This window comes from Nicotiana tabacum, chromosome 5 (genome assembly GCF_000715075.1).
Source record: "Nicotiana tabacum cultivar K326 chromosome 5, ASM71507v2, whole genome shotgun sequence".
Lineage (NCBI taxonomy): Eukaryota > Viridiplantae > Streptophyta > Magnoliopsida > Solanales > Solanaceae > Nicotiana > Nicotiana tabacum.
The window spans coordinates 152,175,797-152,199,765 of record NC_134084.1 but is presented as its reverse complement, the minus strand read 5'-3'; the positions used below and the strand labels follow the sequence as shown (position 1 = coordinate 152,199,765).

Genomic DNA, 23,969 nt, shown 5'->3' with positions numbered 1-23,969 from the left:
AATACTATAATATCATATACATGGTGAATGGCTAGAGGCGGATCTAGGATTTTAGATCTATGGGTTCAGCATTTAAAGTTATGAGTTCATATTTACTATTTATTGCAATTTTACTGATTTTTTATACATAAATTTATGCTCCCCGTTAAAAGTATTGGATTCAGTTGAACCCGGTGGTTCTATACTGCATCCGCCACTGTGAATGGCAGGGGCGAAGTTAGGTTGGCTCAAGGGTGGTCAACTGACCACCCTTCGCCAAAAAATTATACTATGTATAAGGTAAAATATTACTTGTTATTGATTAAAAATAGACTTTGAATACCCTTATATAGCCCACTGGCAAAGGGTGTTCAAAATTGGAAATACATCCTTGAGTTTTGTGGCTTCACCACTTCTAGCTATTTTTGTAACCACCAAAACCGTAGGATTAGGAAAATGCAACTAAACAATTAAGACTAAACAAATTACTACCAATTTACTATTGCTAAACAGAAGTTGACAATTAATTCTTGCCAGGTAGAACATGGAATGACGATATTAGGGTGACAACATATCACAAACGTCATATGATACGTGTAATAGGAGTAATTTTTTTAGTGTTCCTTGCAATGCCTGATATAAAAATATCTCCCAATTTCAAATCAAATCAAGCAGTTTAATCTAATTAATTAAAAAGTTAACCAATAATACTAATTATTTAATCATAATCAAGTGATAAAAGCTCATATACGAGCATGTCTTACCTTATTATTGGTTTAGGAAAACACTGAGTGAGAGTAAATTTTTCACATCCAAGTGATTTTAGATCCAAAGGACAGCCTTGGAGCAACAGTAAAGTTGTTTATATATGACCTATAAGTCACGACTCGAGCGGTGGAATAGGGTAGGTTGCCTATATCACATTCTTTAGGGTGCAACCTTTTCCTAAACACTGTGAATACAGGATACTTTGTACACCAGACTGCTCTAAGTAAGTTTTAGATCTAAATTGTGATTCATAGGTTCATAAAATATAACCCCATTATTGTCTCTAGTTATTGATCAATACAATAGTAGTATTAATAAAAAAGTTTTTTATGCACGTGGAGTTTGAAATTTCTTAGATCTAAGGGCAAATTTATCCTTAAAATTAAGATTCTTAAGTCAATCACTTACCTTTTCTTTTCCATATAAATGGGCCCTCATTTTAGTCCTTGATTTCTTGCTAAAGTTGATAGAATTAATATCACTCATCATATATATGGAGTCCCAATGGCAAGAAAACTCATTGTCTGATCTGAAAATGTTAATCAAAGAGTTGAATTGCGGCCAAGAATTCACACACAAGCTAAGAGATGTGATAAAACAATCTCTAGTAAATGGAGACATGAATATGTTGGCTGAGAATTTGGTAGGGCAAATTATGGGTTCATTTTGTAAGACTTTGTCAATACTAAACACTAGCAACTCCAATGAAGATTCTCAGATTCCGATGGTGGCCGTTTTTCCTTGTCCGAAAGACGGACGGACGTCGCCGGAAGACTCAACGGGCAGTTGCAAGAAATCATCAGCAAAAGATCGAATAGGATGCAATAAGAAAAGGTAAAATCTACGTACACCTCATTTTTTCCTGATTCTACTTGTGGAATAACGCGGAGTTTATTGTTGTTGTTGAGTGAGTCGCTAACAAATGATTGACAAATATTTCAACAGGAAAATTTCAGCGAAAACCGTTAAAGAAACCTCAACTTTGGCGGATGACGGACATGTTTGGAGAAAATATGGCCAAAAACAAATTCTTGATGCCCCTTATCCAAGGTTATCTTTTTACACTAAGCCTTGTTCATTAAGAAAACCATTTAAGTACATTATTTTGGTTAATGATCAATATATTTTGATATTGAGATTCAATTGATTAATAAAAAAAAGTAGTCTCATGAATAAAATATCTCACATTCACACAGGGTTCAGGAAAAGGCTACATCTCTAGGGTGTGATGTAGACAACTTATCCTATAGCTACTTCCAGAGCTCGAACTCATGACCTATAAGCAGGGGCGGAGCTAGAAGCCCGGTTATGGGTTCGGGTAAACCCAATAGCTTTTGCACAAATAATATATTTGTGTTTAAAAAAATTAATTAAATATATACAAAAATTAAATTTAGAACCCAGTTGTTCGTATTTGAGATCGTCATTCCATAATCAAGAACACATAAAGTTGAAATCTTGGCTACACGATAATAATTTTATCGTTGCTCCACAAGTTCCCTTTCATTTTAATATTGATTGATTTATTGATGTGTATTAATATGCAGGCATTATTATAGATGTACCAACAAATTTGATCAAGGATGTGAAGCAATTAAACAAGTGCAAAGAATTCAAGACAATCCACCACAGTTTCGGACAATATACCAAGGTCATCACACATGTACAACTTACCCCACAGCTTCCCAAATACTCTTAGATTCTTCAACAGATTATGAAAATTCTTCAATCCTACTCAGTTTTAATACCAAGGATAATCATTATTACCATCCTTATAATTTTCCCACATTTTTTTCAACAAAAAAAGAAACTAAAGAGGAAAACTCCCCAAGTTTCTTCTACCCTAATAACAACCAAAACCAAATATCAACTTCCGACTATATTCTTCCGGCCAATGATTATTGGACTCCGGCAACTGAAACCTCCGGCAATGTTATGGCGACGGCGTTATCGTCGGCGTCTGATAATGTGGATTACATCTCATCTGAATCAGTTACTAGCACTCACAATTTGGAGATGGAGATGGAGATGGAGATGGAGATGATGGCGGGAATTGACTTTGACGATTTGCCTTTTGAATTTTAAGGGTAGATTTTTCTCTCATATTTTTTTGGGAGTATAGGTAGATTCAGGATAAGTTCTTGTGAATTCAACTAAATTAATTACTTTCGGGGTTCTAACTATGTATACATAAGTATAAGTTAAAATAATATATAGTGTATACATGTAATAAAATTAGACTTATTTTAGAAGGTTGGTGCTTTAGCCGCGGACTGTGGTTTGACTAATGAACTATATAATTTTCTCAAACAAATTCTTGTACAAGTGATGTCATAATGTTCTTTTGTTTCATTGACATAAAGTTTATAGCAAGATATGTTACATGCTTTGATATGGAAGTGCTTTTTAATATTCCAACACAGTTTTATTTGTATATAATATATATATATATATATTTTGCTATTATTTTCGGCCAGACAATGTTATTTTTCCATTTTTAACTCCTACTACATTTTTCTTCCTTGCTTGCACGTAAAATTGTGAGCCCAGACTCAAGTTCTTATTGCACTTCAACTCAAAAGGTTCTTTAAAAACAAAATACAAAAAAAGAAGGTAACTTGATATAGGGAATGGGTAGAGTAAAATCTACATACACACGATACTCTCTTAACACAGACGAATTTAGGATTTAATTTTATGGGTTCAATATTTAAAGATTTAATATTGAAACCGTTATATTTTAAAATTTGGGTTCATATTTACTATTTATTATAACTTTAGTGATTTTTTACTTATAAATTTATGTTCTGCATCGAAAGTACTGAGTTCAGTTGAACCTAGTAACTGTATGCTACATCCGCCTCTTACTCTCCAATTTTTACTTTATGGGATTATACTGAATTTATTATTGTTGTTGCATTAATAATGTATAGAAAATCAAGGGATCTAGGTATAAGTTATCCCGGTGTTAATACTCTGTTTGGTTAGCAAATTAGGTATAAATTATCCCGACATTAAAAATTAACACCGGGATAACTTATACCTTATAGAAGGTGGGGTAATTAGCACTTGTATAACTTATACCTTCTTCTTATAAATTATGCAATTGTCATTCTTAATACAAAATACCAAACAATGAATAAACAACAATCCAGCATAATTATTCTCAGCATAACTTATCCCAATATAACTTATACCGGCATAACTTATACCGGTATAAATCGTATTCCAACCAAACGATCCCTGTTAATAACAACAACTAGAAGTTTTTCTTATTCAAGTACAACTTTTATTCATATTTCTTGCAAAATTTCCAGCAAAATCACGCTCATGTAATCCCCAAACCAAAGCCAAAGAAGACACAACCACAGGCACAGGACCAAACATCCATAACAAAAGAGGAAAAGCCATACAAAGCACTCTATCCCCAACAAAAGCCAACGTAAATCCTCTTTCAAATAATGTCTCTGTATACATTGGATTTATGGCAAATTCCCCCAATGCATTAACCAAGAAATTAGCATCAATTAAGTAACTAAGTGCCAACGAACTACACAAGAAACTTGCCAACAAGAAAATAGTTGTTGAGCCATATTTCAACACGATTATCTTCCCTGTTTGTGATCCAAAGAAAGCACTAGTAAAGAGGTTTCTCACGTTATAAGTGTTGTTTGTTAGAGCTGCCAATGCTAAAGTTATGATCATTGTGATAGTTGCTGTGAGTATTGTTTCCATTAGTGCATTTCTTAAGCTTTGTACAGCTAACGTGCCTTTCTTCTCGTTTCCCTGCCACACACAAACAAAAAAAAAAACTTAATAAATCATCAACGGAGGCTTATTCAAGATCTAGAGTCAGCGGGTTCAGAATGAGTATGATTAATTTTTTTTTGTATGTGTACAGTTATAGTCTTGAAGCCTTGAAGCAACAGTATGACCTATCGGTCACGGGTTTGAGTCGTGGAATTAGCCATTAATATTTGCATCAGGTAAGCTACCTACATCACACCCCTTAGGGTGTGGTCCTTTCCCGAACCTTGCGTGAACACGTATATATAGAGAGAGTCGGAGCAGACTCTTCATAAACAACCAGACTGCTTAGAGTCGAAGCAGAATTAAACCCCTGGCAACCCTTAGATCCGTCTCTGTAATCGTAAGACTCTTCATAAATAAAGTGCAGCTTGGTGCGCGAAATATTTCGCGTTCATGCAGGGATCAGAAAAGGGTTGTACTTTACGGAGGTGTGATGTAGGTAATCTACTCTTATGCAAGCAGTGGTTAATTTTACAGGCCACACAAAGACAAGGAAATTAAAAACTGAAGAATGAAAAGGAAGACTTACTTGATTGAGCTCTCGCAGCCAAGATCTCTTCTTGAGCATATTCATACCAATGGTGGTGCGAGAAGGTTTATGCTTCAATTGGTGCCAAAGATAGAAATGGTAGCCAATTGTGATGAAAAGACTCAAGGGGACTAATATGGTGTCCAAGAAACTAATGACACCCATTTTAGTTTCTTACAAAGAGAATTTCTTTTGGGCTTTAGTTTTAAGATTAGAGATTGCTCATGGTTTTATCTTTGCTTAAGAGATAGTGGAGTTATGTGTCATTGGCAACTAGAAAAAAAGATGGGGACCAAATATATATATGCATGCACATTTTATCAAAATTTAGGTGGGGTTGTCGATAGTGGAAAATACACAAAGGCCAACATTTATATTTTATATAATGGGAGGATAATAAAATCTATAACAAATGGAGTCTGATTAATTAAGGTGAAATTGCCACCCATTTTTGCTTTACAGGAACCTTGAAGCAATGATAAATCTATTTTCGTATAATCTATTTGTGTGATTTATAGGTCACATATTTGAGTTGTAAAAGTAGCCACTAATACTTGTATTAGACCAGATTATCTATATTATACCTTGGGATGCATCCTTCCTGGGACTTCGGGTGAATGTAGGATCGTTTGTACACCAGACTGCCACGGATTGGTCTATATGTTTTTCTGCTCTTTAGAATTCCTATATGTTAACTGAAATGTAGGAATGGCTAGGGACCGAGAATTTATCATGGGTATACTTCATAAAAGGTCATACAACTATATTATTTTCACCAAAATCGTATAACTTTGTTTTGTAGTATAAAAAATACAAGACTTTCATCATAGTGGTGATTAACAAGAAAGTTGTATCACAAATTAACCCAACCCAACTTTTTTGTTATTAAGGGTGAAAATGTGATTTTTATGTTAATTACAAAACAAATGGTGGAAAAAAAAAGGACATAGTTATGTTTTATGAAACTCACTCCTTTTATCATTGATGGCATTAAAAACACACACACAATGCACGTTAAAGAACTAAAGAAGTAACCAGAAACTATATATGCTGTTCTACTTTTTCTCTTTTTTGTTTCTTCCTTTTTTTTCTTTAACACAAGGGTTTTAGTGGTTATAGATATACATGATTCTCTACGTAATGAATATCCTACTCAGCAGATTCATGCACTAGACATTATAATTAATAATTTATACAAGCATAAAGCTACTTTAATAAGAAACGAATAGTAGATATCCACACGTCATATATACACTTTGCATTAAAGAAAGTATGAACTTCTAATTAGCACGTAAAAGCAAGAACCGTGACCGCCATATGACACATCCCTCGGGGTGCGTTCCTTCCCTCCTACCTAAGATGTCTTTGTACATTAAGACACTTTTTCAACTAATTATTCTTTGACTTGTTAGGGGTCGTTTGATAGGATGCATAACATAAAATAATGTATGCATTAGCTTTGTGTATTAATAATACTTTGTATGATAGATATTTTGAATTTATGCATTAGTTATGCAAGTATTAGTTATACATTCTATTTGGTATTATCATATGCATAACTAGTGCATAGAAAATCATGGTATTAGCAATGCAATTGATTTTAATGCATGCATTAGCTTAGTTAAAAACAAAATTATCCTTCAAAATTTATGCTTTATTAAAATATGCTTGTTATTATATTAATGCAAGTTTAAATAATCCAAATTGTGAAAAATAAAATTATATCTCTAGTAAATAAATAAATACTTAGCATATTTCCTTTTTTATAAATAAATATTTAGTTCTATATTACAATATAGGTAGACAAATCAAATAATTTTTTTAAACTTTTTCATATAAAATATTTCTCAACATATGTTTCTTTTAAAAAGTTAGAGTGATGGACTGGTTTTGAGGGCATTTTTGTAAACAAACAATTCTTTTAGAAAATGTGCAATGCTTTAATACATCAAACCAAACAATAGATAAGAAATATGTCAGCATAACTAATACCAGCATAACTAATGCAAGCATAACTAATACCAGTATTACTAATACACCCTATTCAGCACTATTCTTATGCACCCTACCAAACGACCCCTTATAGCTTTGCCCAGGGGTGGCTCAACATTGTTGGTATGATGACACAAAAGGTCATCACTTGCTTTTAAATTGAATTTTGTATTTCCGAGGCCTTGAAAATCCCATTTAGCATCACCTCGATTTACGTGCACAGTCCGGGCGCATAGCCGGAAAGCTTATATGTGAAAATCTGTGAAAAATGATAAATTTTGACTATAAAATGAATAAATTTGACTTTGGTCAATGTTTTGGGTAAACGAACCCAGACCCGTGAATTGACGGTCCCGGAGGGTCCGTAGGAAAATATGGGACTTGGGCGTATGCCCGAAATCGAATTCCGAGATCCCAAGCCCGAGAAATAAATTTTTAAAGAAAATTATTTTCTGAAATTGTTTAAAGGAATTTGAAATGTATTTCTATTAGAACATGTTGGTATCGGGCCCGTATTTTGGTTCTGGCATCCGGTACAGGTCTTATATATGATTTAAGATGATTCTATGGAGTTTGGTAAGAAACGGAATTCGTTTGACGTGATTCGGACCATAAATGCAAAGTTTGATGCTTTAAGAAGTTTTGAAATATTTCATTGATTTTGAGGTTTAATTCGTTATTATTAAGGTTATTTTAGCGATTTGATCGCACAGAAAAGTTCGTATGATGTTATTGAGTTAGTACGTATGTTTGGTTTTGAGCCCTGATGGCTCGAGTGTGTTTCGGATGTGTTTCGGAAGGTTTTTGGAACTCAAAAAGTTGCAGGTTTCTGTTGTTCAGTGCTTAGGGATTTTACTCTTTGCGTTCGCAGGGTCCCTCTCGCGAATGCGTAAGGCAAATTTCCCAGGTGCCAGATTTCTTCTTCGCGAACGCGAAGCTTGAGACGCGAACGCGAGGCTGAGGGGGGAATACCTGTCACACCCTTTTTTAACAAACCTCACTAACCATCTTAAATAAATAAAAAAGATTTCGTAAGGCTCAAAAGGGGTTTTCAATTTTGAAAGTGACAAAAATTTGTGTTCAAAAAGAAAATAATTCAGAGTCGTCACCTGACATTTGATTTCGGTGTGTCAAGTCACCGTTTTAAAAAAAAAATGATTTTTCCTTTTAAAAAACACTTAGGACTCCTGGTATCTTAAACTAATGATAAAAATATAGAAAAGCGATAAACACGATAAATAAAACTATTTTATGTTTTTTTTATTTTAGGATTAAAAGTGAAAATATTAAAATTATATTAAAATAAAGTCAAGTAAATATTTTAAAAATATTAAAATACAAAAACTAACTTTAAAATTTGCGCGGGTCAAAAATTACGTGCTTACAGCTGTCCCTCTTTGCTTGAAAACACGAAGAGTTTTCGGAGCAAAGAACAATAAGCAACGTAATTAATTTATGACCCGACGCTTATTCAAAAGAAAATAAAGGTGGCTAAAAGATTGTGACCGAGACCTGGTATTTGAGCTGCCTACATATCCTTGGCTATAAAGGAATCAGGCCACGTGTAGTTCAGAAGTGAATGAAGTGATGGAGATACTGAGGTGGAGAGACGGTCGAGGTGTCGTTCCGTCGAGGTTCCGGTCCGCGGTCCTGTTATTACATCAAAATTAAAAGAAAAATTACAGCAAAGTGAAAGGAAAATACAAGATCCTATCTACTTCTTGTATTGAATCTTCCTTGAATCTCTATTTGATCTTTAACATGAGACTGAAAAGTGGACCCTGTTCTTCAGGCGGGCTCCTGATGCTTCTTAAATTTGCGAATTGAAGTAAGTCTGAAATGAATTCCCTTGTTCTCCAGGTGGGCGCCTGAGTACCAACAACTTGAATTGTATTCCCTCGTTATCCAGGTGGGCGCCTGATTACCAGAAACTTAAATTGTATTCCCTCGTTATCCAGGTGGGCGCCTGATTACCAAAACTTGAATTGTATTCCCTCGTTATCCAGGTGGGTGCTTGATTACCAAAAACTTGAATTATGACTTCGTTTTATCTTTCATGCCTTGGTGATGGTTTCTATTTGTTGTATAAAGTTTGTGGGAAGAATTGTGACCTATGAACATTGAGGAGCGTTGGCTCAAGTTGTATAACGAATGGTGAAAGTATAGGTGACAATTGAACTTTTAGAGCATTGACTCGAGTTGTGAAGTGAATCGTGAAGTAAAAAAAAATTGAGAAAGAGAAGAGATCATTATGTTGTCACCCTTGTCGGGCTATTATTGATTTAATTGTTATCTCCCTTGCTGAGATGTTGATGTTATTGATGTTGTTCCCTTGCCGGGATTTAATTGTTAACTTGTTGCTCCATTGCCGGGATTCTTATTGCAATTTCCTTTATTTCCTTGCCCTATTGTTTGTGATTGTTGTTTGGGTGAGGAAGAGAGTTAAAGCACAAAGGGTGATACCGTGTATTGTTTGTTTTGTGAGGAAAGAGTGTAAAGCACGAAGGGTGATGCAGTGCCGCACAATGTACCATTTCGTGCCTATTATATTGATTTTATGGTGAGGAAAGAGTGTAAAGCACGAAGAGTGATGTTGTGCCGCACAATGTACCATTCTGTGCCTATTGTATTTATTCTTATGGTGAGGACGAGAGTAAAATCAAGAAGGGTGATGTCGTGCACTTGTCCTTGATTTTCCCTGATTCTTGTTGATAATTGAGTTATGTTGTCCTTTACGTTTATTTACTAATTTTCTGTTGTTACTTGATTTTATTTCGAGGTTATAGATTCCCTTACCCTATTTGCCTTGTGATTGTTGTTTGGGTGAGGAAGAGCGTAAAGCACGAAGAGTGATGCCGTGCATTGTTTTGGTGAGAGAGTGTTAAAGCACGAAGGGTGATGCCGTGTATTGTTTTGGTGAGAGAGAGTAAAAGTACGAAGAGTGATGCCGTGCACTTGTCTTTGATTTCCTAATTTTTATTGATAACTGTATTACTGTTTCTCTACAGTAAATTGTTGGTTTCCTGTTGATACTTGTTGTACCCCGTAGCATGATTTCCCCTTCCTATTTTCAATTGAACTTTGGTGAACCCCGTACTTATTTGTTGCTCTTCTGCTACTATTCGATGTTTCCCCGCATCATGTTTTCCCCCTCCCATACTTGACTGTATATGACTGTTTCTTTCTATACTTCTTTTTCCGCTGTATATAGTTAAATTGCACAGGTTTATTTGGTAGTTTGGTCTTAGCCTCGTCACTACTTCGCCAAGGTTAGGCTAGGCACTTACCAGCACATGGGGTCGGTTGTGCTGATACTACACTCTGCACTCTTTTGTGCAGACCCTAGTGTTGTAGACTTCGGACCACAGTGAGATTGTTGAATCTTGTTCATCATGCGACCCGAGGTAGCCTGCAAGCGTTCGTAGGCCTTGGCGTCTCCTTCTATCTACTTTCCTGTTTCTACATGTATTTCCAGAGACAATGTTGTATTTAACTCTTTCAGACCTTTATTTGTAGAATTCTTAGACCGGCTGTGAAACTGTGACACCAGTTCTGGGTAATCGAGACTCAAACAGTTGTAATAGATATTCATGTTCAGATGGCTTATAGTTTTCTTCCGCTTATGTTATATTCCTTCGTTTAAATGTTATTTTTTCGTAATTGTTAAAGAGAATAAGATTGGTAAAAAGGTAGATGGTTCAATAATTGGCTTGCCTAGCTCACATTAGTAGGCGCCATCAGGACTCCCGAGGGTGGAAAATCCGGGTCGTGACAGTTGGTGGCCTAAAGCAAAAATTTGATGATAGGCCTTAATTGTTTTTACAAAAATTATATATTTTTATTTGAAGTATATTTTTCTAACTTAATTAGATGAAAAATTATTAATAATTTTCTTTAATCGAGTTATTTTAATAATTCTTTTTCAACTGATAATACTGCTAATTTGATTCAGTTAGCTTCTCGTGAGACATTGTTGATCATATACAAGATTTTATCAATTTTAATTTGGTAAAACTTCTTTCCCGGATGCAATTATTATTGTATATTTTATTCTATAAGGAATATAAGCATTAAAAAAAATCAAGTCATGTTATCTTATTAAGTATATCGATTAGAGTTTTATCTTATACTTATAATATTTTCTTTAATGCTATATAATTTAAAAAATAAGCCTAAACTATCATGTCAGAGTGGCTATTGTGTTTTAATCAAGATTAAGTCAATATTTTTATATGCTTCGGGTTATTCAAACTCAAGGATCAATATCAGTAACAAATAAAAAAAATTCCTTATTGTAAAAAAAGTTATACCTTTTAACTTTAAGATAATCAATTTTTTTATATAAAAAATAATTCATAAAATTATTGTCAATAAAAAATGGGGCCCCCAAATTTGGGGGCCTAAAGCCACGTAAAAATTGCACGGGGCGCCCTATTTGGGCGCCCCTTTTTAACTTGTAACCGTTTTGTTTTTCTGTTTGTACCCGTACCTGTTTTTTTGTTAAAAGCCATTTGAAAAGACTATTTTGCCCTTTTTTATTAAAAGACTACTTTCTCTCCAAGTATACGCTAGTCCTTTACTGTCTCTGTCTCTCTCTCCCATTATTCGCATTTTTTTGATTTACTCTTCTCTGAAATCAAAGGGTTTTCGCCGTTATTTCGAATTTTCAACTGCTAGTCGTCGTTGTTCCCACATTACGATTTAATCACAGGTACATTGCATTAACTTTCTGGGTTTTATTTTACGATTTAATTTCTGGTTTTGGGTTTGATAGTCATATATTTATGATAGGGTTTAGTTTGATACGTTCATTAGTTTTACTTTTACGTTTGTACTTTTAGGTTTTTTGAACGAGTGTTTGTGTTGTTAATGAAAATTCTATAAATTCTTCTGTGATTAGACGTTCAAATTTTTAAAAATTTCCAGAGTTAAACAGATGATAATTATACCTTAGATAGGAGCTGATGTTTTTTTCATGTTTTGGCATTATTTTTGATTTTGCATTTGTATTTTGTTTTTTTGCTGAATGTTTTGTGCTTGTATGGAGAACCAGAATTAAGTTTTTGTGTTTGTAACTGGTGAAGTCCAGCTTTAGGAGATGAAGTTTTTATGTTTGTAACTGGTGAATTCCATCTTTAGGAGCTGAAGTTTTTTGTGTTTGTAACTGGTGAAGTCCAGCTTTCGGAGATGAAGTTTTTGTGTTTGTTACTGGTGAACTTCAGCTCTAGATCTGAAGTTCTTTTTTGTAACTGTCGAACTTCAGCTCTAGAGCTGAAGTTCTTTTTTGTAACTGTCGAACTTAAGCTCTAGAGCTGAAGTTTTTGTTTTATACCTGTCGAACTTCAGCTCTAGAGCTGAAGTTTTTGTTTTATACTTGTCGAACTTAAGTCTTCTTAGGTGTTGAAGTTTTAAATGATCTTTTTGATAATGTCCTGATGTTATTATTTGTATCTTTTACTTTTTTGGACAGATGGTTCCTAAAGTACCTAAAGATCCTAAAGCACCTAAATATCCTATAGTAGCTAAAGAAGGCAAAGCACCTAAAAAACCTAGACTACCTGTAGTAGCACCAGGTCCTTATGTCCCTGAGCCTCCACCTACAGTACCAGGACAAAAATATTTTGAGTTTACAGAATGTTTTAACTCTATGAGTTACTGGAAGGGGAACCATGATTTGAAGAGTTTAATTGCAAATTTCTTGACTCCTGCACAAAGGGATAAGCTTAATAATGGTGCATTTAGATACATTATTGCTATGGAGAATTTCAAATGCAGCATGAAGTTGGTTCATTGTCTGTGTCTTTCTCGAATATTCACGAATGATCGAGACTCCATTAGTTTCAGGATTTTTGGGCATGATGTTTCCTTCACCCTTGAAGACTTTCACATTATGGCCAATGTAGGAGGAAAACTTCAGCCCCCCTGCTTAAGTTTTTAAGTAATAACTAAAAAACTTCAGCACCTAGGCCGAAGTTTTTTTTGTGCAATATGATTTTTAAATTTAGCCAGTGTAGGAGGAAAACTTCAGCCCTCCTGCTTAAGTTTTTAAGTAATAACTAAAAAACTTCAGCACCTAGGCCGAAATTTTTTTGGTGCAATATGATTTTTTTAATTTAGCCAGTGTAGGAGGAAAACTTCAGCCCTTCTGCTTAAGTTTTTAAGTAATAACTAAAAAAATTTAGCACGTAGGCCGAAGTTTTTTTGGTGCAATATGAAATTTTAACTTATGTTTTTATGGTTTTTTACCCAGTGTACGAGGAAAACTTCAACTTTTAATTATTGACAAAAAACTTCAGCAACAAAACAATCATATAAAATTTAATATAATTTCTTCTCTGTTGTGTTATTTGTCAGTTCGTTAACTAAATAACTTCAGCTTAGAATGTTAGAATTCATCGTCAAATAGATTTAGAATTGCAAATTCAGCATATCAGTGAAGTTTGTCAAACAACTTCAATCAATCAATCAGAAAACATATAATTCAAAAACTATTTTGAATTCTGGAGATGAATTTGAATACTTACAATGTATTTGAATTTGAATTCGGAATTTGAATTTGAATGCGAGACGCGTTCTCAGGAGAGACGGACTAATGGAGGAGATACGGAGGAGATCTGGAATTTGAATCTGGGAATACGGAGGAGAGGCGGACTCTTATATGTTTTGGAAAGGGTATAATTGTCATATTATTACGGATTTTTTGTTAGTTGGTTAGGAAATCAATAATTTTTAAAAATAGGGTATAGGGTAAAGGTGGCATAAAAATAATGTACGACTGCAAATCCCCCTAAAGCCACTGCTTGGGCTGCTTTACCCTTTAGCCGGTGTTGGCTTTGCCCCTGACCAAATTAATGAGGAAGTACTTCTAATCAAATAAATTAGAAAAACACATACCTTTTATGAATAAAGCGATAATTGAATTTGAACTTCTCTCTATTTCCTTACTAAAACCAAATTTAGGAAAAGAAATGGTCAGTTCATGAAATACCATTGAGAAATAAATTAGAGGTAATGATTCAAAAGTATGGCATTGGATCATTGATGCTTTTAAGGTAGTATATCTACCTAAGATTTGGTTTTAGGTAATAACTACTTTAGTTCCATAATTTAGACAAAAAGGGCATTCTTTCCTTTAATTGGAAAAGTGGAGAGTAAAGGAACCCCGTAAAAAAGTGTAACATAAAAAGGAAATAGACAAAATAGAAAAAAGAATGGTGCCAAATTACAGGAGTATTATCTAACTCCATCTAATTCGACTTTTGCAACACTCTTATCTTCACATGAGTGAGTTCTCTTAATTTCTGACTTTGAATCATTCGAGATAAGGAATAATGAAAATTTTAGCAATATATATGAAATGTAGATGAGAGTGTGTGACTGTGTGGTCCATAGGATACACAAAATTTATGAAATTATGGTTCAAATCTCAAAGTAAGTAAAAAGTAAAGGTGATTTCTGTTGGTATTATTTATATTTGGCAATGCAAAGGCAAAAATTTCTTTGTTGTCCGTTTTTTCTTCTTTACTTCTTGTCTTTTGTGAAAGACAAAGTGTCCCTTATTGGTTGTGGAAAAAATATTTTTCTTCTCTTTATATTGAATTGTTCTTTGTTGGACTTATAAAGAGTGGCCTCACACACATGAGAAATATCAAAATAGCATGGGATAACAAGTTTTTGGACTGGTCATTCAAAAATAGTCAGCATTTGTCAAGTCATTGAAAAATAGCCATTATTTTATTGCAACAGAGACCAATCCAACATAATATACTGGAGTTCAGTGCACATGTGTTTATGCTGGAGTATTTTCCGGATTTTGAACAGTGTTTTCGTTCAAATTTATCTTTACATGAAAAATGGCTAAATTTCGATGACTTTTGAAACTGTGGCTATTTTTGAATGACCACTTGTAAATCTGACTATTTTTGAATTTCTGGTCTTGAAGGCAAACCGAGTCAATTTTCCCCCCTCCCTACTGCGTACGAGATATACGTGAGGCCAATAATTTCTATAGTTTCTTTAATTTTTGTAACAACTCCATTTTAATTTCTGTAACAGCTATAGATTAATTCCTTCATGTCCAACAACTTTGCCTATAAAAGGCAGTCTTCTTTGTGAATTATCCAACACAGAAAACCTTCGTCTTCTCATCTTTTGGACAATAGTTTTGTGCAAATTCCAAACTTCCAGCCACGAATGCACGTATTTGGAGGTGCTGTAGAACCTTGAGGAGATAACGGTCTTAACGATTTGCACCAAGTCGGGCCGAAATCGCACTGACTTGCCACAACACAATATTTTTTGATAAGTTGTTCTTGTTTCTTTCTTCTTTTTAGTTAATATCATCTACTCATTTTTCTTACAATTTTCAGAAAACTACTATTGTTTAGTAACTATTAACTTCCTATAGCTACCATATACATAATTACTTCCTATAGCTACTATTCAGTTGTTACAGTAGTGTATTCGCTGTATTCGCGCTGTTGTATTCATGAATACAATAGCAAAAAGCGCCTAACAATCAGGGTAGTCCAGTTGTACGCGCATGTATTCACATGTATACGCGCCATGTATTCATGAATACAGTAGCAAAAAGCACCTAAAATCAGTGCAGTCCAGCTGTAAGCGCATGTATTCACATATATTTGAGTTGTTGTATTCATGAATACAACAGTAAAAGGCACCTAAAATCAGGGCAGCCCAGCTGTACGCGCATGTATTCACATATATTCACACCATGTATTCATGAATACAGCAGCAAAAAGCGCCTAAAATCAGGGCAGTCCAGCTATACGCATATGTATTCACATGTATTCGTGCTGCTGTATTCATGAATACAACAGTAAAAAGTGCCTAAAATCAGGATAGTCCAGATGTACACGCATGTATTCACGCCATGTATTCATGAATACAGTAACGACAATCATCTTTAAAATAGGTATGTCCAGTTGTCTAAGAGCGAGGAAAAACATAAATAGCGTATTTCATGCCTCAATGGTAGAATATACTAGAAATACTTATTTTGCTATAAAATATAAAAGTTAGCTATAGGAAATAATATTTTAAAATAATTTTTATTTATAATAAATTGGATATATACCTTTACTATATGAGGTAAAATCTTATAAATACCATCTGTTGAAGTTTGAGTGTACAAAATTTATTCGATACATGTATTGTTACGAGGTAATAGATATACAGTTAAATAGTCAAGAGGCACACGAGTTTACTCTAATACAAAAAATATAACAACAAACAAAGTGTTATAAAATATAACCCAAAATAACAATATAGAACAAGCAAAAACAAACTAAGAAATATAGAGAGAAAGAGAGATTCTTATTTTTTCTTCAATTGTATGTACTTTCCTATCTATTACAAGGCCTTTATATAGGCATAAAAAGTGAAGAAAATATGTCATGGAATATGTCATTGAACATACAAAATATGTCATTAAATATGTCATTAAGTATTTAAGATGAAGATCATGGAAGAAGAGTAGACATCCACCATAATGTGATATTTATCATAACACTCCCCCTTGGATGTCCAAAGATAATGTGCCTCGTTAAAACCTTACTAGGAAAAACCCTATGGGAAAAAAAATCTTAGTGAAGGAAAAAGAGTACACATGATTAGAAATACGCCTTTTTATTGCCTCGTTAAAAACCTTGCAAGGAAAACATAGTGGGACAAAACCTTGTAAGGGAAAAAGAGTACAACGCGTATTAACTCCCTCTGATGAGAGCATCAACTCACATCCTTGAGCCTTCGCATCCCAATTTTGTACACCAGTTTCTTGAAGGTTGATGTTGGTAGAGATTTGGTGAACAAATCAGCCATATTATCACTTGAACGAATCTGTTGCACATTAATATCAACATTCTTTTGAATATCATGTGTAAAAAATAACTTTGGTGAAATGTGATTTGTCCTATCTCCTTTTATGAATCCTCCCTTCAATTGGGCTATGCATGCTGCATTGTCTTCATACAAAATTGTGGGTAGTTTTTCACACTTCAAACCACATTTGTCTCGGATAAGATGTATTATAGACCTCAACCAAATACATTCTCGACTTGCTTCATGAATAGCAATTATCTCAGCATGATTAGAAGAAGTAGCCACGATTGATTGCTTAGTCGATCGCCAAGATATGGCAGTGCCGCCACATGTAAACACATAACCTGTTTGAGATCGAGCCTTATGCGGGTCAGATAAATACCCAGCATCGGCATAACCAACAAGATCGGGATCGCAATCATTGCCATAAAATAAGCCCATATCGGTAGTTCCTTTTAGATATCGCAATATGTGTTTGATCCCATTCCAGTGTCTCCTTGTAGGAGCAGAGCTATATCTTGCTAAGACATTAACCGAAAAAGTTATGTCAGACCTTGTAGTGTTAGCAAGATACATTAGTGCACCAATTGCACTAAGATATGGTACTTCAGGACCAAGAAGCTCTTTATTCTTTTCTTGAGGTCGAAACGGGTCCTTATTCACATCAAGTGATCGAACAATCATCGGAGCACTTAATGGATGTGCTCCATCCATGTAAAACCATTTCAATACCTTTTTAATGTAGGCAGATTGATGAACAAAAATCCCATTTGTCAAATGTTCAATTTGCAAATCGAGACATAATTTTGTCTTTCCGAGATCTTTCATCGCGAATTCCTTCTTTAAATAATCAATTGCCTTTTGAAGTTCTGTAGGAGTTCCAATAAGGTTTATGTCATCGACATATACGGCAAGTACAACAAATTTCGATGTTGTTTTCTTTATAAAAACACATGGACAAATGACATCATTTATATAACCCTCCTTTAATAAATACTCACTAAGACGGTTATACCATATTCTTCCTGATTGCTTTAGACCATACAAAGATCTTTGCAATTTGATTAAAAATATTTCCTGGGACTTTGGATTCTGTGTGTTAGGCATTTTAAATCCCTCGGGAATTTTCATGTATATCTCATTATCAAGTGAGCCATAAAGGTAGGCTGTAACTACATCCATTAAATGCATGTCAAGCTTTTCATGGACAACAAAACTAATGAGATAACGGAATGTTATAGCATCCATAACAGGAGAATATGTCTCTTCATAATCGACACCAGGCCTTTGTGAAAATCCTTGTGCAACAAGGCGTGCCTTATATCTTTGTACCTCATTTTTCTCATTCATTTTGCGTACAAAGACCCATTTATAGCCAACAGGCTTAACACCATTAGGTGTTTGGACTACAGGCCCCAAAACTTCACGTTTTGCAAGTGAACTTAACTCTAATTGGATTGCTTCTTGCCATTTTGGCCAATCAAGTCTTTGTCGACATTCTCCAACAGATTGAGGTTCAAGATCCTCACTTTCTTGAATAATGCTAGATGCAACATTATATGCAAAGATGTAATCCACCACTATATCCATTCGATTCAAATTTGTCTTAACATTGATTGGATTTATTGATAGTTCCTTATTTTCTTGAGTCTTAGGCTCATTGATTTCCTCATGAATCTCAGGATTGGTTAAATCGTGAATTTCTTTATGAGACTCTTTCGTAGTGTCATCTTGATCATTTGTTTTCTTTTTTCTAGGATTTCGATCCTTAGAACCTAATGGTCTGCCACGTTTTAGGCGTGCTTTTGACTCATTAGCTATGACACTAGAAGATTGTCCAATAGGGACATCAATACGGATTGGAACATTCTCTGCAGGGATATGTGATTTTGTTATCCTTTTCAGATCTGTAAATGCATCTGGCATTTGATTTGCTATTTTCTGCAAATGGATAATCTTTTGCACCTCTGTGTCACAAATAGAGGCACGTGGATCAAGATGAGACAATGATGTATTTTTCCACAAAATTTCACGTTTGGTTTCACTAATTTCTCCCCCTAATTTCGGGAAAAATGCCTCATCGAATCGACAATCTGCAAAACGAGCAGTAAACAAATCTCCCGTTAATGTTTCAAGGTAGCGAATAATGGAGGGCGATTCAAACCCAACATATATTCCTAACCTTCTTTGGGGACCCATCTTGGTGCGATATGGGGGTGCTACAGGCACATATACAGCGCATCCAAAAATTCTTAGATGAGATATATTAGGTTCATGACCCAAAACTAATTGCAACGGGGAATATTTGTGATAATTTGTCGGTCTGAGACGAATTAGCATTGCTGCATGCAAAATGGCGTGAACCCAAACAGAAGTGGGCAACTTCGTTTTCATGAGTAACGATCTTGCTATCAATTGCAGACGTTTAATTAAAGACTCTGCAAGGCCATTTTGAGTGTGAACATGAGCTACATGATGTTCCACTTTTATCCCAATTGATAAGCAATAATCATTAAATGCTTGGGATGAAAACTCAACAGCATTATCAAGTCTAATAGACTTAATTGGATTATCGGGAAATTGTGCCCGTAATCGGATTATTTGTGCATGTAATCGGATTATTTGTGCCATTAGTTTTGCAAACGCGAGGTTGCGAGATGACAATAGGCATACATGAGACCATCTAGAAGATGCATCTATTAAGACCATAAAATATCTAAACGACCCACTAGGTGGGTGAATAGGTCCACAAATGTCCCCTTGTATACGTTAAAAATGCAGGGGACTCTATCCCAACCTTTGTTGGTGATGGTCTTATAATTAACTTGCCTTGATAACAAGAAGTGCAAGAAAATTCATTATTTAATAGAATTTTCAAATTCTTTAATGGATGCCCATTTGAGTTTTCTACGATTCGTCTCATCATAATTGATCCAGGATGGCCCAATCGATTATGCCAAAGTATAAAAGTATTGGAAGCAGTAACCTTTTGGTTTAAGGTAGAATGTGCCTCAATTGCATAAATTTTGTCCAATACATGCCACAAGATAAAGATGAGAACTTCTCAATAATTCTTTTCTGGCCAGAGACATTCTTGGTAACGATAAGATATTCCATATTATTCTCATCTATTGTCTCAATATGAAATCCATTTCTGCGGATATCTTTAAAACTCAACAAGTTCCTCTTGGACTTGGAGGAGAACATTGCATTCTCTATGATAATTATTGTTCCCATAGGCAGAGTTATAGTAGCTCTTCCAGAGCCTTCAATTAGATTACTACTACCAGAAATTGTAGTAATATCTGCCTTACACATACTTAAATGAGAGAAATATTTCTTCTCTTTGAATATTGTATGTGTCGTACATGAATCAATTAAGCAAATATTTTTATAATTGAACTTTGATCCAAGTTTGCTTTGAAAGATATCCATATTTTCTTCCCGTAGTTTGACATACAAAAGAAGTATATGAATAAATATTAGTATTTTTAGAGAAAAATTGAAAAGAAATAAAGTTAAACTAATAATTCAATATCAGCCTTTAATGCATTTTCTGACAAATTCTAATTATTATACAAATAATTACGCAAAAAATAATACAAGTACACATATGACTAATACAACTACAATAAATTTATTTACATGTATAAATTATTTGCATTTTCCAACACATTGTATGAAAAATAATTGATCCGTGTAAGAAAAGAACATACTCATAAAAAAAATTAAGGGTGAAGTAACAAAAGTTGTTCCAGAGTGCTTGTAAACCTTTTCTTAAAATATTCTTAAGAACTACATAAGAAGAATTATAAAGTGCAATAAAAATTACGAGATGTTTATTCATTACATACTACGAGTAGGAAAGCATAAAAATTAAATTGCTCAATTATCTCTAACCACAGATCCATCACCGATCAATTGGTTTATTTTTTTCATCAAGGTGCTCAAACAAATCTGTCACATCCAAGTGGGTGATGTCAAATTCATTGTCATAGACAAGATTGACTTCATGGCCTTTATTCTTCAGAGATGCTTGATAAAGCTCAACCAAATGTTTTGGTATGCGACAAATTTTTGCTCAATGCCCTTTTCCACCGCAATGATAGCATTTAGTTTCTGAACCTTCTGCGTTTCGCTTCTCATCTTTCCCTTTCCATTTTTGGAAGTTATTTTCGGTGGAAGATGATTAACACCAGGAAATTTTCTTCCTTGGATATGACCACGACCACGACCACGAATATGACCACGACCTTTTCCACGATTAGCATAATGGGAATACACCTCATCCTCTTTAGGCAATGGTGTAAACCCAGTGGGTTGATTTTTGTGATTTCTCATAAGCAATTCATTGTTTCGTTCAGCCACAAGTAGAAGAGAAATCAACTGAGAGTACTTTGTGAAGCCTTTCTCTCGGTACTGCTGTTGCAAGACCATATTGGAGGCATGAAACGTTGTAAACGTTTTTTCAAGCATATCATAGTCACTGATATTATCTCCACAGAGTTTCAGTTTAGAAGTAATTCTAAACATAGCAGAATTATATTCAGAAACAGACTTAAAGTCTTGGAGCCTAAGATGAGCCCAATCATATCGTGCTTGTGGAAGAGTGACCAACTATAAGTTGTCATATCTTTCCTTTAAACCATTCCACAAAACAAGTGGATCTTTCACTGTGAGATATTCAATTTTCAACCCTTCATCAAGGTGATGGCGCAAGAAAATCAAGGCCTTAGCACAGTCTTGGGTAGATGCTTTATCTTTATCTTTAATGGCGTCTCCAAGACCCATTGCATCCAAATGGATTTCAATATCCAATACTCATGTCATATAGTTCTTGCCCGAAATTTCAAGGGCAACGAACTTTCTTTTCATAATATCAGACATAATTTAAAAAAATACAAATTTGAGAAAAATTATACCTTAATTTTCTCAAAGATCTTCTTGAGATGGTAGAGCCTCGTGCTGATAACGTGTTATAAAATATAACCCAAAATAACAATATAGAACAAGCAAAAACAAACTAAGAAATATAGAGAGAAAGAGAGGAAGAGAGATTCTTATTTCTTCTTCAATTGTATGTATTTTCCTATCTATTACAAGGTCTTTATATAAGCATAAAAAGTGAAGAAAATATGTCATGGAATATGTCATTGAACATACAAAATATGTCATTAAGCATTTAAGATAAAGATCATGAAAGAAGAATAGACGTCCACCATAATGTGATATATCATAACACAAAGACAATAATCAAACTCTAATAAAATATAAGTTAGTTACTGGTCCATTCTTCCTTCCTTTTCTTTTTGCCTAATTTAACAAACTTTGAATCAAATCACTGTCTAAACTAGCGAGAGGTTAGGTAGATAATAAATATAATATTTACGGAACTCTTTGCGTTGAATTCTAACGATCACATTTTCAGAGATCTGATTTTATAACCTTTTTTAGTAATATTTAATTAATTAATTAATTAAAGGATTGCTTTTAACTTTACTAAATTTTCGTTGGATGTTTCTCTCGATTATGTTGGTGCAGTGTCATTCTTTGGTTCGAAAACACCGTGCATAATTTGGTAAATATCGAATTACCGTATTGAAATTGAAAACTTTGGTATTTGATATCGTCAAACCTTTCTATAACAGGCTTGTTTGTTCCGAATAATTTTGGATGTTATAGTGAAGTATTGTTATAGATAACATATATTATAATATAACATGAAAATTGATTCCGGAAAAAGCTTGACTTTTATAGTGAAGTGTTGTTATATAGGGACGCTATTATAGAGATGTCTGACTGTATTCGAAATTTTGGTATTTGGTAGGGTATTTGGTTTAAGCTCTTTCAAAAAATTGGTATTCGGTATTTTAAAATTAAATACCGAAATATTGATACAGTACCGAAATATATACTAAATTACACAATACAAATATGATTAATTATAATATAAAATTAAAGTTCTAAGTATAAATATTAAAGTTCTAAATTTTACTTTCCGTTGTTTTTATAGTTTTCTTTAACCTTTACTACTCTCTCTTTTTCCCATTATACTGCATTTTTCCGCGTTCTTTGCTTCCACTTTACCTTGGACAACTACATTCCACCACCAATCTCCTTTGTGGCCACCATTGTGGCCCGTAGATATCCCTAACACCTCTCTCGCCGCCTTTCTTATACAGTCCGCCGTCTTCGACCACATTGTGTTTGCGTCCCCACTACTTCTCCAATCTCCCATTGCCGATAACCTTCCTTCCAACTCCTTAGCTTTATCCTTAGTTAAGGCGCCCCACCTAATCCTGGGGTGTCGTTGTACTGACCTCTTCTTCCTCCTTATCTTAATACAAATGTCCATAACCAAAAGCCTATGCTGCGTTGAGAGGGTCTCGCCTGGGATAACCTTGCAGTCCTCGTACAACCTTCTGTCGCATCTCCTGAGGAGGAGATAGTCAATCTGAGTCTTCGCCACCGAACTTTGGTAAGTAACCAAATGTTTATCCCGCTTCGTAAAACTCGAGTTCGCAATGACTAGATCGAAAGCCTTGGTAAAGTCCAACAGCGAAATGCCCCCTCCGTTCCGCTCCCCGAAACCAAAGCCGTCATGCACCTCAGTGTACCCACCTGCAGATGACCCAATATGACCATTGAAATCTCCTCCTATGAATAACCTCTCAGAAGGTGGTATACTACGAACAACATCCAACCCCTCCCAAAAGCGCCTCTTAATATCCTCATCCAAGCCTGCTTGTGGTGCGTACGCGCTAACGACATTTAAAGTACCCTCACCCACCACCAACTTAATAGTCATTAGTCTATCATTCACCCGCCTGACCTCTACCACGGACTCTCTAAGATGGATATCTACCAGGATACCCACTCCATTCTTACCCCTCAGGACACCAGAGTACCACAACTTATACCCATCCACATTTTTCGCCCTCGATCTGACCCACCTAATCTCCTGGACACACGCTATATTAATCTTCCTCTTCTGCAGGATTTTTGCCAACTCTATGGATTTACTCGTTAGTGAACCTATGTTCCATGACCC

At 34.7% G+C, this 23,969-nt stretch overlaps 2 protein-coding genes across 2 annotated transcripts; one reads left to right on the top strand and one right to left on the bottom strand.

The window, feature by feature from the left end:
• The first annotated feature begins 1,196 nt into the window (after positions 1 to 1,196).
• LOC107801691 (putative WRKY transcription factor 70) lies at positions 1,197 to 2,999 on the top strand. The gene is made up of 3 exons (XM_016625056.2): positions 1,197 to 1,581; positions 1,693 to 1,797; positions 2,295 to 2,999. Exons 1-3 carry the CDS (start codon positions 1,241 to 1,243, stop codon positions 2,830 to 2,832), a joined length of 984 nt encoding a protein of 327 aa, XP_016480542.1. The 5' UTR covers positions 1,197 to 1,240; the 3' UTR covers positions 2,833 to 2,999.
• A 994-nt stretch (positions 3,000 to 3,993) lies between these two features.
• On the bottom strand, positions 3,994 to 5,366 carry LOC107801692 (uncharacterized). The gene is made up of 2 exons (XM_016625058.2): positions 5,087 to 5,366; positions 3,994 to 4,533 (listed from the first exon to the last, which is right to left on the bottom strand). Exons 1-2 carry the CDS (start codon positions 5,249 to 5,251, stop codon positions 4,024 to 4,026), a joined length of 675 nt encoding a protein of 224 aa, XP_016480544.1. The 5' UTR covers positions 5,252 to 5,366; the 3' UTR covers positions 3,994 to 4,023.
• Between the last annotated feature and the right edge of the window lie 18,603 nt (positions 5,367 to 23,969).

What these genes read in the sequence shown, in the direction of transcription:
- LOC107801692 (XM_016625058.2), bottom strand. Translation starts at nt 5,251, where the DNA reads ATGGGTGTCATTAGTTTCTTGGACACCATATTAGTCCCCTTGAGTCTT. An exon ending in GGCTGCGAGAGCTCAATCAA is followed by an intron (nt 4,534 to 5,086) that starts GTAAGTCTTCCT and finishes TGTGTGTGGCAG; the next exon opens with GGAAACGAGAAGAAAGGCAC.
- LOC107801691 (XM_016625056.2), top strand. Translation starts at nt 1,241, where the DNA reads ATGGAGTCCCAATGGCAAGAAAACTCATTGTCTGATCTGAAAATGTTA. An exon ending in ATAGGATGCAATAAGAAAAG is followed by an intron (nt 1,582 to 1,692) that starts GTAAAATCTACG and finishes ATATTTCAACAG; the next exon opens with GAAAATTTCAGCGAAAACCG. An exon ending in CTTGATGCCCCTTATCCAAG is followed by an intron (nt 1,798 to 2,294) that starts GTTATCTTTTTA and finishes ATTAATATGCAG; the next exon opens with GCATTATTATAGATGTACCA.